The sequence below is a fragment of the Gymnodraco acuticeps genome, unplaced genomic scaffold, assembly GCF_902827175.1.
Source record: "Gymnodraco acuticeps unplaced genomic scaffold, fGymAcu1.1, whole genome shotgun sequence".
Lineage (NCBI taxonomy): Eukaryota > Metazoa > Chordata > Actinopteri > Perciformes > Bathydraconidae > Gymnodraco > Gymnodraco acuticeps.
Window position 1 is genome coordinate 1,015,175 of NW_022992095.1, and position 15,752 is coordinate 1,030,926.

Here is a 15,752-nt window from a genome sequence, read left to right on the forward strand (position 1 = left end):
AAGTCTTGATACAAGTCTTGATCCATGGTGATCATTTTGTATGAAATATCCTTATTGTTTTACCTGTGTCCTGTGGTCTAATGACCACAACTAATTATGCAATGCACTGCAAGGCCATCTTTATATTTTTAGACATTTTTGCAGCTTATTATTTTGATCAAAAAACCTTTATTCTGCTAAGAATACATACAAACATCATCTGATTCCCATTTTAAATTAAGTAAAGTTAAGTACAAGTCTCATATATGCAAACACTCAAAATAAGTTATACCTGCACAACTGCAGGACTTTTACCTGGATACCCCTGCTACCAAATCCCATATAATGACTTGTATTTTATACTCTTTTAATACACAGAGCATGTCTCTCACGTGCAATGCCTTTTATTACTCCAATCTGGCATTACATGTTTTTATGTTGGCAAGGGATCCCTCTAAAATGTGCAGGCTTTCTTCCTCCACTCACTGTATTCACTGTATAACAGCTCAGTTGAATCCCTCAAGATACATATTATTCCTGTTATCGCGAATACACGATGCTTCAGGCGTTAAAGGTTTCATTTTCTTTATGAACCGCCTTCCTTTTCTCTCACTCTGTCCTCCATCAGCACCGTCTCTGATGCTGCAAGGCGTGCCATGTGATACTGAGGGGAGGTGCGGGCGTCCTGACAGAGTTAGCTGGTCCTCATACTTCACATCTCTCCAGATCAAGGCCACCCCGGGGCGGAGCTGCACTGTAGAGCTCGTCATTTGGACGCTTTGGATACTCGCTGCTTGCTGTAACACAGTCGTGCCATCTTGGACGGCTGCTGTTTGTTTTTTAGAGACCTAATTTCACCTTCTTGTGATTGTGCGCCATGGGAGCAGAGAGCTCAGTGCCGCGGGACGGGAAGAGCCAGGAAGATGCCCCAGCTTCAGCCTCAGCCTCCGGCGGGGATCTCAGTGCGGAGGGGTCTGTGCTCCAGGAAAGGAGCATCGTCACCGATAGCAAGGTAGAGCGCAAACTAAGGCTTTTATTTGTATTTTTCTAATCTTATCCCTGTGAGTGTTTCCTAAACCTTCGTGCAAAGTGTTCAATTATGTTTATTCTGTTTCCTGGTATCTGTTGTAAGTTATTTTTTTATAGTTTACGTCTTTGTTTGCAAACATCTGTCGTCACCCCCCCCTTCCCCCTGCGCATCAGCAACGTGCTGCAGCCTCCTTGTGCGCCTGACGCGGTTTTTTTTTTGTGCTGAGTAATGGGTCGTGTTGTCTGCAGTCCCGCAGTAATAAAACGAAAGCAGCTCAGCCCGGTGCAGAAAGGCCACCTGGGCTCAGTCTGAGTCATGAACAGTCTTGTATTTCATTTTTTATAGTTTTGGAGCTTTTGGGCCAAGCACGAGCAGTGAAGCTTTATTGAGTAGACGGCAACACTTTGACAATAACAAGTGTTCATGTGACTGCTGATTGCATTTATTTTATCATCATGCATTATAGTTTATGTTTTGGTTGATCAAAGAATAATGGTTTAACAATATATGGGACATATTTTACTTTTTAAATAAATCTTAAGAGGAAATTGTTGACATTTGCATATATTTGAAGTATAAAACAAGGTAGAAATCTTAACGATGTTTTGAAGGATTAAAAAAGAAGAAAATTGTTACATTCGGCTTAAGTTGAAGTCATGAAAATTGCAAAAAACATATTGAAATCTTAATAAAAAAAATGAAAGTAACGTGTGCAAATAAACAACAATTTTATACCCTGTGTGATATCAAGTTGATATTATAAAAGTCCCATAAATATGAATAATTGAAAACCTCATTGCATCACAATAACCACCTACTTCCTCTCTAACACTTTCATCTATATAATAGTACATTTTTACTAATTTTATATTTTACTTTTTATCCTCTGCTACCAGTCGGTAGACCCAACCTAATTTATTTACATAAAATAAATTAAAGTTGAGCATTTTGACCTCATACCACCAGAGTTTGACAAACAATGAATGAATAATAGATTAAAATAGGCACATTTCCAGCCTATATGTGTGACCTGACACCATAAACAGCTGTCAACCAGTCCCAGTAGCAGCACAGGACACTGAGATTATAAAGAATACCAGATTATAAACTTCTTTAATGCTTATTTGGAATGATGCAACAACTGAAATTGTACTTGTACATTTGCCCTTTGTTTCCTGTGCACCATGTTGTGGTGCAGCTGTCATCATCTGAGCACCTTGCCGACTGCACTGTTACCTCGGTGCACATTTGCTCAGCGTTGTGTGAATGAATGTTTGGAAAGAGCATACTAATGACTATGCATGTCTTGCCACCTGCTCTGTTCACGCCTCATATAAATTATTGGCTTTATTGACTTTTTTGTGGGCCATAGGTCACCAGGTCAGATTTAGTGGCTCATCTCTGATCTTAAAGGTCAGCAGAAAGGTTGAATGACACTGAAGGAGACATAAAGTGAGACAGAAAGCCCAGAGGGTTTTAACATTCGGTCAAGAGTTGAATCTGTTCACCCTTTTTCTTTCTTAAAGATGTGATTTTGCTTGTGTTTTTACATGCTGGCATGCTGGTTTTTTATTGAATTGACTCCACTGTGTGTATGTTTTGTTAAGCTTTGAGCTGTTATCGCAGGTCTCATCGCAGAGGCAGTGTTTGCTCTCATATTTGACCACTGGCGCTGGAATGTGTGATATTAAATGTTTTAATCTGCAAGTTCGTGCCTTGAGATTTCAGCTGAAATTGATACATACAGTTTGTGTAGACCCACGTTTCTGCCACTGAAACTGTGTCTCTCCAGGTAGCATGTAGCTGTTAATGATTGTGAGGTTGTTAAACAATGACTGTGCTGATCCCGGCTTAACTAACAGCCACTGTCATATTTTATTGTTGCACATACTGGAATTTCCTTTTTTTAATTAAAGCAATACAAAACGGTTGTTGACGCAAACGCTCGGGGATTTCTCGGATACATTTAATTAATTTGCTTAATTTGTACGATAAATACGCCAGTCCTCCTAACCAGTAAACAAAATGATTCGACGTCCATGCAGAGACCATCTACTCCTTCATAATTAAACTCACCAGAGATTAAACCATTGGCTCTCAATCTGTTTGGCTTGTGACCCTTTTAATAAATAATTAACCATCTTATATTTACTTATGCAATAGCAAATCACTCGTAGGGGGCATTTTCTGCAGATTGAGTACTGAGAAGGGGAACAGACAAATGCAGATTAAACTGTACCATGTTCTCTCTGTAAATGATACACTTATATTTAAGATGAAAACAGATTTTGCGATCATTGTCGCATTAAAAGGTAAATGTAGACATTGATGTCATGTGACAAATGGTTTATAAATTATAGATTTTTGCTGCAGAATGATTTGATCATGCATTTAGTTGGGATTATGTTGTCCTCTCCAAAGATTTATGTTGTTCAATTAAAAAAACGTGATTCCCCATCCACAGCACACTAAACACCTTAAGACAAAACTGGCTAAAGAAGTCTATTGGGGACCATTATTATTACCTGCAACTGGACACTGTTATGACACTATGGTAGGTTTCAAGTTTCAAGGCATTTATTGTCATGTGTGCATAGCTACAGTGTTGTTATGACAATGGAAATCTTAGGTCACAGGCTCCCCCAACAGTGCAACACAATAAAACAGATAACATAGTACAAGTAAATAGAATATAATAGAAACAGAATATGATAGAAACTGTGCAGAATAGTAGGGATCATTGTTTTCTATTACCTCCACAAATGAACAAACACACAGCACAAATATCCACCTGAACATGAGACATGCATCACATGACTCCAATGATCCCACAGCATGTTATGTAATGTCATGTGTGCTGATTAAGGCTGGTGCGTTCCTGGATAATGAGCCGCAGCTGATCAGATGCTGCTGTGGCTTTGATTATCCTGTCAAGCACAGAGAGAGAGAGTGGCGGGAGGGGTCAAACAGAGAATCCATTGAGGATGGCCCGGGACGGGGACAAGCCGGGGGCCCCTGTGTGCAAGAGGAAGGAACCAACAGGGGAGCGGGGGGAGCAGCGTTTTGGGTGGGCAGGGGAAGAAGTGTAGAGCCCAGAGAGAGGGAAAAAAGAATGAGTGAGAGAGGAAACCTGCCAGAGTGACATGAAGAGATGAATCAGCCGATTGTTCCCCCAGTCCTCCCTCCTGCCTGATTTTAAAAGGACCCTGATGACAGAAGTTGGGTTGAAAATGGGCCCAGGTACCAAAAAAAAGCATCAGTATAGGCAGTAGTGTTTTTGAATGTGTGTTAAAGGTGGAGGTATGGGAACTCCTCTGACCAAAATATAAACAAAAAAAAACCAAACTCTGCTCAACTCCGCTGAGTCGGTGGAATCTTGACTACTACATTTATACCATGTTTCGTACGTAAAGAACAACAATTACATTAACCTTAAAGTTTGTTTATTGAGGAGTTGTTATAAGGGAAGAGAAAATGATGGGACAAAATATCCGCATAGAAGCATTTGTTATCGTCAAATCTTTGCTTATTGCGGAAAATAAAAGCTAAGTCTATAATAAACTATTATAGACATCGGATAATGAACTTCCCATGATAATTATTTGTGTCTGCTAAATCAAATCAAATTTCTTATCCTTTTGAAGAGTAACAGGAACTCGTTTTTTTGTGTGAATTAATCCCTCGAATGCGGCTTCCTATCTCTCATCTCTCAAATTCACTGCCAGTAAAAACCAGACGTGGGTTTGAGGATGTGAAAAAAAGGAAATCCTTTGTTCCTCTCCCTCTTTGCCCCCTACAAATTAGACTTCACTCCAATACTTGGATCTAATAATGAGTTCACATGGCAATATCAAATCCCCAAATGGCAACAACATCAAAATGTTTACATATCTTAGAGGATTGTGTTTGTTGTGTTTACTGTGTATGTGAGCGGTTCCCAGATAATTGTTTCTGCTGTTACCCATTATTTTTCGAAACTGCAGGTTTTTTTTCATTCTTCTCACAAATAATAAAAACGAGAAGACTGACCACACTAAAAACCATGATGTTTAATATATTTACTACATATACATGTTGCTGTTTTGCTTTAAAACCTGGTAGTTGTTGTTGTTGTTGTTGTCAGTTTGTACAACCGTATCAGAGAATGCTGTCCAAATCTAATTATTTTCCACTTTGATGTCTCAAAAGTCCCAAAAATGTTATTTTAACCCATGACTCTGCATGACATCCATTTTGTAGGTATGCAGTGAGACCATAAATTGCCATATTTCATCTTCATTCCTGTGATTTCGGGCAGAAGGTCCCAACCTGTGGGTCATGTTGGCAACATAAATCTGAGGGGTGTTGAAATGATTTAGAGAACAACAAATCTAAAGTATGTTTTTATTTGATATATTGCCTTAGAGATTAAAGAAAGCAAGACTGTTTCACATATTGACGTGTTTGTTGTTGGTCCCCGGTTAAATTGAAGATTTGTCTGGAATTGCGTTAACACAAATTGGAAAGTTTGCTTTTAATTCAATTTAGAAGTTACCAGTAAGATTAACTTCCGCGTTACACAAACACACATGACCATCCTGTGCAAGGGCCCCCCTCTGGTGTTGATGGTGGAGGTGCCAGGAGGGGATTTCCTCCCTGGAAGCATTGTCCTACAGTAAAGATTTGTTATTGAATATGGGAGGCCTGTTACCGGCCCAACAGGGACGTTTACTGCTGCTCTGTCCTAATCCATCATTATGATCGGGAGATTCTGCCACATCAGCATCCTCAATGCACTGCCTTTCTTTATGGCTTCACCTGCTTCAGTTAGTTGTGTCAAAGGAGGTTTGAAGGCCCTCAGAACAGAATAATAAACAAGGAAATGTCTCCTTGCATTATAGAGATTGTGATCATGCACACAATCTGATCACAGTATAATTACTTTGTGTCTCATAATGACTTCTCGTAATAATATAGAAATTAGCTACCCCTCTCTGCCTCATCCTCCTGGTTATGAAACAAAAGGTTTTACAGATTCAAGACTTTTATATATTCACTCCCTGAAGCAATGTCTGTAAATTACAACTGATGAAGAGTCTTGTGTTTTTTTGCATGTTCTGAATTTAAGCACAGATGTCCCCTTTTATCTAAGTCTGCGCTGGCTCCTCACTGCGACACTGCTCAAAATAACTCTTACCTCCATTACATCACGAGCTCCTCCATCTTGCCTGGACTTTCTAACGCCCTCTTCTATTTTAGTCCCATGATTCATCTTTTTTTAACGTACGAAGAAGCACCTGTTAGTTCTTTGCTCTTCACTCTGTAAAAACATGCGTGAGAATCTGCTGGGTTTTTGCCTTTTTTGCATGGCATCACTTCTTACACTTTCTGAAACAAATGACTCTTCCATGACCCCACATTGCTCATGCAAAGCAGATACAACCAGTTTCAAGTATACAGTGTAGTTGTTCAACTGGCTTGAATATACTGCCGGTGCAGGAGAAAGGCCGTTATCAAACTGCGCATCTTGACTGGAGTATGACGTACTCTTATTTGCAAGTATTCAAAATCCAGACGTGGGATGAAGTGTATTAAATTGCACCTTTTTTACCCGGGTTTGAGACATTTGATATTTACCGAGACAGGTTTTACGACGTGTTACTGACACTGAAAAAGAACAGTTATTATTTTCTGGACTCTAAAGGACACTGGGAAGGAAAACAGAGCCTTTTCCTTGAATTGGGGGTTTTCAGCTTTGCATTAAGTTTTTTTATTTACGGCTGTAAGAGGTATGCTCGTCCTCTCATATGTGAACTCATTCTCCTCTCTTGCTTCCTTCTGTTGCTATTTTTAGAACATCCATTTTTCATCAGCTTTGGTCCTGATGCAGCACTAACTGCTTCAGCCAGCACAGTGGAAAAGGTGTGTGTATGCATATGTGTGTGCATTTTGTACCTGTGTGTCTACAGTGCTGGTGGGAGTGGGAGCTTTTGAAGGACAAACTGTGAATCATCGTCTGTGTGCAGCTGCAGGACGGTGTAGCCGCTCTTATCTCTACAGCTGAGATTTACCGTATTGACCAAACACAAGACTTGTATATCAGAACAGTAAAACATTGACCTGATAAAAAAAAAACAGCAGTGGTAAAGACTGTATACACAGTTTTCAATTTCATTAATACATCTTCTTCAACGCATTGGAGGAAACAATTTGTTCTAATCTACATTTGTCTGCCAGCTAATAATCATATAAAGTAATAACAGATACAGAATATGACGCTGTGTGACAAAGAAAAATTAACTAACAGACGGTATATTAAAAACTTGTTTAAATTAACTCCACTTAACCAGATTCAACCAGAAAGTGCTGTTTATATGCAAATGCATCAAAATACTGAAAACATTATAATACAGAGCCTTTACCTTGAATACTCACATTTGTCCTCCTAATATTTAAATAGTTTTAATTAATATTAAGACATTTGATTGACATAGTGCTATGGACCAGACCAAGCGTTACAGCACTAACTAAGGGACGCAGATTTCCAAAAACGCAAAACATGTCACTTGCTCCAACAACTGAACAGATTCAAACACAATGAGAGGAGTCGTGACTGGTCTGAAGAAGTGCTTTTGTCACATTCACATACCACATTCTATAGTCACCCCTTACGCCAAATCCACTTTTTCATGTCTTTTATACATAAATATGTGTCCCTTCTGTGTAAAGAGATTCTGAGAGGCGTCATGGAGTTTGGCAGTTCATTTGCATTTAAAGCTACAAACACAAAATCAGTACTTTTGAAACAGGGCTGAAACAGAGGGGGTTGTGCGATGCTACAATGATCTGTAGGGATTTAGAGCCAAACACTTCAGAGACATGTTTTGTTATATATATCTTAGAGACCTATAATGTATTGTTGAAAAAGAGTATAGGGGACCTTTAACTCAGAATACTGTGGCATTGACTCTGTAAGTCAGGGGTGGGGAACCTTTTTCCTCTCAAGGGCCATTTCAATGTTTTCAACATCCTCCGAGGGCCGTACAAATTATTGACCTCTGCTTAAAAATACTAAAATCACAGCCCACTCATTTCACCTTTCTTTCATGATGTGCAAAGAAAAAGCAACCTCTTAATCCAGATATCTTGCTATGACTCATGCATGCACGTGCACGGTTGTGGCATGACCACCCAAACAGAAAGATATGGACACAAGATGTGTGCAAATGTATTTAGACTCCTATCCATGTGAACATGATTTAAGTGGGGGGGACCTAACCTCCTCTAGGGGGGTCCGGGGGCATGCTCCCCCCCGGGAAGATTTTGATTTTAATGTTGAAGTTAAAAGCATCAATCTGGTGCACTTTGAGAGCAACATTAGTAGATCTATGGATACATCTCTCAACACCCATATGAAACAGAACTGTAAGCAGATGTTCTTGTTCTTTATGGATATTTTACAAATCACTCCCCTTTCAAACTGTATTGTTGTTTATTAATAACTTTTTTTACTGTCATGTAGTATTTGATACCTGTTTACTTTAATCTCTATAATGATCATATAAAGATCTACAACCTCATGGTTGTAGAAAAAGCTTCTTATATTCGTTAACATAGCTAGCTAACCAGATGCTAATAACAACAAAGTTATTGACTGTACAGTGTTTCCCACAGATATGAAATATACTTGGGCGGGTGGTGGCAAGGGGGGGGGGGGGGGTGCGCGAAAAAAAAAAAAGTTTTAACAACATTATTTATTGACTTTTCATTCCGGTATAATCATTTTGCGCAAAGATGGCACTGTTTGTCAGAGCACTTCATCCTTCTGGGATTTCATGAAGAACAGCTCCAACGCCTGTGTGTATGGGAATGCCTCTGGTGCTGGTCCATTAACTGCCAGTGTTTCCCACAGATCTGAAATATACTTTGGGGGGTGGTGGTAGCGGGGGGGGGTTGAGGTGACGTGCAACAACATTAACCTTTCTGTTGGTCGCTTGTTAGCAGACCCTTCACGCGATGGCAGAGCGAACAGGTACAGGTACAGGCAGGGTCCATAATGATAGCCCTATAGTTTAAATCTACTACCCACACATGAACATATGGAAATGGTATACTATTTTAAAAAATAAATGTATTTATTAATGTATTTAGGAACCATGTGATTTTTAGTGGGGGTCGACCTCAAATCCTCTAGGGGGGTCCAGGGGCATGCCCCCCCGGTAAGATTTTATTTTTTATTTTGGAGTTAAATGCATCAATCTGGTGCATTTTGAGGGGAAAATAAAGAGACTAGATCTATGGAAACACCTATATTAAACAGAACTGTATACATTTCAATAATCATAAAATCAAGGCCATAACCAACAACATCCCATTTCCAATATGAAAAAAACACTGAAACTTGTTAATTTATTTTTGGTTCATTTATAGTTGTGAGTGTGTCTGTGCTCATGAATCAGCCTCTCCTGTCTCCCTCCTCTCCCCCCCTCCTCTTTGAGGCAGCAGCAAAGACTAGTTTTCTCTCAACAAGTTTTAAAAGTGTATCTTACCTTTTTTCACCTAGTTAACTTTTTATTTATTTATTCATGCATATTTTACTAATCACATTACATTTAATTTAGCTGACGCTTTTATCCAAAGCGACTTATAATGACCGATTACAGGGACATTCTCCCTGGAGTAACTAAGGGCTAAGTGCCTTACTCAAGGGCACACTAGTGGTGGTGTTCCTGGCGGGATTTGAACTCACAGCCTTCCGATCTTCCGCCCACCTCACTCTCCATTAGACCAATCACTACCCTCTCAAATGGAAATATGTGTTTACATAAATGGTGACCACACCGTTTGAGACCCACTGAGAACTTAGACTAAGTTAACTATCTAAACACTCAGAGAGTCCTTTACCTCACCTGAGCTGAGGTTATCCCAAGCTTGAATGACACACAGAGACCAATCAAGGGCTTTGATTTATGATCTGTATGACAGTGGCCATGTCGGCAGGCCACATCATGTGGACAGCCAGTCACCCTGTGTGAGGCAGGCCACTTAACAGGCCAGAAGGAGGCGAGATCAGAGCAAGGGAGCGAGGGATAATTATCTACAAGTTAATTGATCGCAGATGCGTCGTGGTCACGGACGAATACAAAAAAAAAAAACATTAAACATTTTTTTAATAAAAAATACAAATAAAAAACTAAATGGGTCGCGAAATATACTTGGGCGGCCGTTAATATACCTGGGTGGCCCGCCCAGGTATAGTCTATGTGTGGGAAACCCTGCTGTATGATCAGTATGACAGATCGCCACTGGGCTTACAACTAAGACACAGCCACGCAAAAACTGCACCATGTGTACGGCTCTTATGGGCATAGATATGTCTCATAATTATTTGTGTGAACATAAAAATAATTCGTGTGTAAATATGTGATTTGTAAATGTAAAACAACATCCACAAATGCATTTAAAAGATTTGCAAACTCACAAATACATTTGCAAGTGTAAAACGGATCTGCAAATACGCTAAATATGTTCACAAATTAAAAAAAAGATCTGTGAATATCTCTTTAACATTTACACCTTTCGATCAGGCATTTGTGAATCCATTTTGTATTTGTGGACCAAAAATGCGCTTGCGGATCTCAAATCTCTGTTCACGGATCACAAATCTCTGTTCGCGGATCGTCTTTTTACACACACGGAATTTTGAGACATATTTTCCGCCGGTCTCGGCTAAAATCTACAGCGCCCGCTGGAGGTCTCTGCTCCAGAGACCCCTCACCGGGCGACCTTCATAAATACCTCCCCAACCTGTCAGACATGCGTCCGAGGTGAGCACTTTCCGTGAAAGGACAGCACCCATAGGCACACCTCGTACTAGAAAAGTCGGGTGCAGCCAGTGGCGCAGTGCCATTACGCATTTCACAGTAACCATCACTCTCCGCGCGCCATGGTTTAGTGGGGTTTAGTTTTAGGGCGGCCACCCAGCGCTGAAACTCCCTCATGTGTAAGCGTCCCAGTCGTACGACCAGGATGGCTGACGCCATGAGCCCCAGCTATCGCAGGCATGATCTGAAGAGAACATGTTTGCGCAGCTGGAAAAGAGCGAGACAAGCTCTGAAAGCTTTCACTCTTTCCGCTGACAAGCGAGCTGAAAAGGGCACCGAGTTCAGGCGTAAACCCAGGAAGAGTATAGTCTGCACGGGGCACAAAATGCTCTTCTCTGTGTTTATTATGAAACCCAGGTTGAGCAGGTGCTTTACGAGGATATTTGTCTGCGTAACAGCCTCTTGCTCCGACTGTGCGAGAAGCAGCCAGTCGTCCAGGTAGGTCGCCAGGCGAATACCCTGTTGTCTTAACGGGGCTATCGCGGCTTCCGTACATCGTACAAACACCCTTGGACTGAGAGACAGACCGAAGGGGAGTACTCTGTATTCATAACAGATCCCCTGAAATGCGAATCTCAGATATTTCCTGTGTGGGTAATATACTGGGATGTGAAAATACGCATCTTTCAGGTCGACTGATGTAAATCAGTCGTCTTGTCGCACGAGCCGCAGCAGAGATGTGTGAGTGAGCATTCTGAACTTATATCTTTTAGATATTTGTTCAGAGCCCTCAAATCAAGTATTGGCCGAATTCCGTTCCCTCCCCGTTTGGGAACGAGGAAGTACTTGGAATAGAAGCCGCCCTGACTCTGCTCGGCGGGTACAATAGATATAGCCCTCTTTTCTAGGAGTGAGAGAATCTCTCTCTCCAGAATATGGGCTGACTCTCCTCGGGCCTGCGAATGCAGAATGCCCGAGAAGCGAAGGGGGGTGACGGTGACTTGGAGTCTGTAGCTCCGTGTAACTGTCTTGAGAAACCCAAGCAGATGTCATGAGCATCTCCCGCTGTATGCTCCTTAGAGCCAGCTGAGATGTCACGTCTCTTCCCCTTGTTGTGTTATGGGGCCCTCCAGTGTCTGAGCACTGTGGTGCCCCATTTCGACAATCCCCACCGACACAGCGCATGCGTGTGGCGGTGGTGCCCTTACGGCTCCAGCCAGCACTGCGCATGCGCGTGACGGTGGTGCCTTTACAGCTCCAGCCGGCACTGCGCATAAGCGTGACGGTGGTGCCTTCACGACCCCAGCCGGCACTGCGCATGCGCGTGACGGTGGTGCCTTTACAGCTCCAGCCGGGACTGCGCATGTGCGTGACGGTGGTGCCTTCACGACCCCAGCCGGCACTGCGCATGCGCGTGACGGTGGTGCCTTTACAGCCCCAGCCGGCACTGCGCATGCGCGTGACGGTGGTGCCTTTACAGCCCCAGCCGGCACTGCGCATGCGCGTGACGGTGGTGCCTTTACAGCCCCAGCCGGCACTGCGCATGCGCGTGACGGTGGTGCCTTCACAGACCCGTCAATTGTCCGCCCTTTGAGAGAGGCCGTAGCTGCTCTCAGAAGGGGAACAGTTGACGGACTGTTTATTGTTTTTATTGTTTTTCTTTTCATTTTTCCGAGCTGCGCCCTTGGCTCGAAGCCTGGATGCGTCAGCGGAAAATGTTTTATGACAGAAAAATCAATAAGTGTGTGACATGTGTTTATGCGGACTTGAGGATGGTGTTGAGGCATCTCTCGAGGCGCCGGGAACACATTTAGAGCTGGGGAACCGTAGACTTCCAGCTCTGTCACAGAGGGGAGAAGGAGGGGCTGTCACGCCGCTCGCTTCTTCTTCCTCGACTGCTGGCCGAAATTCTGGGTTGGCTGCGCCTGGGCTGCAGCCGGAACCGGAGATTTTCTAGGCCAGCTCGCCCTCGTCCCCTGCCTGGGCTGGGGACTCGGGGCGGACTGCGACCTCTGAGTTTTCGGTATTTTGAACCGAGCAGGGTTCGGGGCAGCTTGGACGAAGGGCTGCCGCTGCGATGGCAGCGGCTGGGCCCTTCGAGGGAGGCAGAGGTGGAGGGCCTCGTCCTCCTTCTTTTTCGACTCGCATCTCCTCTGCATGGAGGCAAGAGCGGAGCCGAAAATCCCCTCGGGAACGATGGGCATGTCAAGCACATCCTCCTTTTCCCGGTCTGGGAGGTTGGTGAGGTTGAGCCATCTAGCTCTTTCCTGCACCACCATGATCCCCATTGTTTTGCCCGTGGCCTGGACGGCGCAGCGTTGGACACGGAGACAAATGTCTGTGACCGCGGCCAACTCATCCAGAACGGCCGGTCCAGGATTACTCAACATATCCTCACAGAGCTCCGCTTGGTATGTGGTTAGCAGTGAGGAAACGTTCAGAGCCCTGGCGGACAACGCTGCGGCTCTGTAGGACCGTTCAGTCATGGTCGACTGGAAACGGTCCACCTTCACTGGCAGCGTGGGGTTCCTGCTTGGTGATGGGCCCATCCTCGGTAGGAGGTGGGCTGCCACCAGCAGTTCCATCGGCGGTATGCGGAGCAGGTCGAGCCTCTGCGGGCGAGACCATGGTGAGGTCTCGCCGGGAGCTCCCGCCTGGTGAGGCGTGAGGCTCCGTTCCCGCGTCTCTTGCCGCCACCGGGTCCCGGCCTGACACGGCGTGGGATCCCGGTTCCGCAGCTGCCGCTGTTAGTGAGCCCCAAACCGACACAGTGAGGGGCTCAGTCTCTGCGGCGGACGCCCCCATGTCTTGATTGCCAAACGGCAAATCAACCTGTTCCAACAAGCTAGCTTGGTGTGCTAGCCGTCGGTGGAGGCTCTTTCGGGTGAAACGGGCACAATGCCCGCACGAGCCGGGGTTGTCGATAGCCTCCTGGGCGTGTTCCAGCCCGAGGCAGGACGAGCAGACCTGGTGTGAGTCTGTGCCTGCTATCTACCGAGCCTCCGAGTCCCTGACTCCTCTGGTGTGAGGGGGAGAGGCGTCCATCTTGTTCGCCTCGTGGCGTGGAGAGGACCCGCTCGTAACAGGTATGTCGTTGAGAGAAAAAGTGTTACCAACCCGTCCTTAATCCGGAGAAAAAGGGACGGTGTGGGTCCTTTGTTCTCAAAGAATATTGACTGGTGTGTCAATATACTTCTAATCCTTTTCTTCTCCGTGAGAGAGAAAAAGAAAAGCGTCCTCGCTACCGTGGTGTCGGTAGTAAGGGGAAGCTAGCTAGCAACAGGTGCGTAGCTAGCTTGAGAAAAATCAAAACCTTACCTTACTTTCCGGGGAAAGAAACGGCGAGGTCGATTTTAATACTAACTGGCGTTAGTATTACCGTCTTCTTGCGAAGCAGAAGGAGTAGCCGGCGAGCGTCCGTCGACCGAAATGGTTATATTTGGGTTCAGTGTGTGGACCGTTAAGCTTGTCCGGCTACTATAGAGATGTGCTCTGAAGCGAGAAGAGGTGTTTGAATGACGCATGCGTCGTGGCGCAAGCTACTTATAGGGGGTGAATTCCCTGACGCTGACGTCAAGATCACCAGCCAATCAGGATTGGCGTAATGAGATTGATGCTTCTGTTTGCTCCGCGATGAGGCGCATCCCATAGTGAGACATCGAACAGAGTGTTATGAATGAGAACTACACCCCTGTCAGATGAGACATATACCACGTGATGACACGTTAGGCTTGTGTTGTGTTCAAGGACCCTGACCTTGGCTAGGAAAAACAGGCACTCACTTGTTTAATTATTTTGCGGTCTAGATTTCTTTAATTTTTTTCTTTTTTGCGTGTGTTTATAAATTACCTCGAGGGCCACACCAACTGGTCTCGCGGGCCGTATACGACCCGGGGGCCGGAGGTTCCCCACCCCTGCTGTAAGTGGTGTCTTATGATGCCCAACATACAGTGCAGCTCTCAAAATTCTGCATGATGTATTGAGACAACAAGAAGCCATGACTTAACATGTGTTTGTTTTTGATTAAGCCAATCCTACTCTTTTTTTAGATCATGTAATTGCGTTAGAGGACTAAAACACATAGTGTTCTTGCTCCACTCAGCAGATGAAATTAAAGTAATGAGCCGATCAGAAAACACTAAAGGGTTGTGTTGTGGCAAGAAAACTGACCTCTATATAAAGCTCATTTCTTTCACATGTTTCTGTTTTACTGTGTTAAAAGTCCAATGGTACCCAACAACATGTGGCAGGGCAGCTTTATCTAAATAGTGTATTTTATTACATCGAAACTCAGTGTGCTTTAAAATAGACTTATATACTGTCTGCTAACATTGCAGTGTTGTGTCTGCACGTTTTTTTAATTTCCCAAACTAGTCGAAACATCAGTTAATGCAGCTTTAACTTAACGGGTTAAACCGATTATATGTTTGTCCAAGCTACTTTGTGCATGTTTTTTCTATTTAATATAGCCCACCACTATAGTTAAGCTTGTAAAAAACAGCTGTTGTAAAACGTCCAGCTTGTATGGTTCCCCTGTTCAGATTGACATTGCTAATGAAGGCGGTTTAAAATAGTTTGTATTATTTTGACAACATTTTGCACAAAACATACAACTGAAAGCAGCCGTCTTTATGTCGTTGAATGACACATCTGTGTGAATACTTTGCTTATGTATGTTTATAATGTGTTTTTTTAATTCTATTAACTGTGTTTCTGTGACACGTCTGTTTTCTATTCAGTAATTACATTAATCCGAGAGAACAAAAGCAGCTCTGAATGTTCAACATGAACTTCAAGTTGTTTATTGACTTAAATTTAACAAATGTTGCAACAATTCCAGGAAAGTATGCAGCATTGCAAGAATTCATTGTCTGTGCTAATAAATAATTGATTAAGATCATGCACCCCAAATCCTCTCATGCTCAGGTTATGGTTTCCCT

General features: G+C 43.4%; 1 protein-coding gene across 1 annotated transcript in view; it reads left to right on the forward strand.

Annotated features, from left to right (window-relative positions):
* Positions 1-716: 716 nt before the first annotated feature.
* Positions 717-15,752, forward strand: part of akap12b (A kinase (PRKA) anchor protein 12b) — a 45,508-nt gene continuing 30,472 nt past the window's right edge. The window contains exon 1 of the mRNA XM_034202770.1: positions 717-991. Coding sequence (XP_034058661.1) covers positions 857-991 — 135 coding nt within the window. The 5' untranslated portion in view covers positions 717-856. The remainder of the gene's footprint in view (positions 992-15,752) is intronic.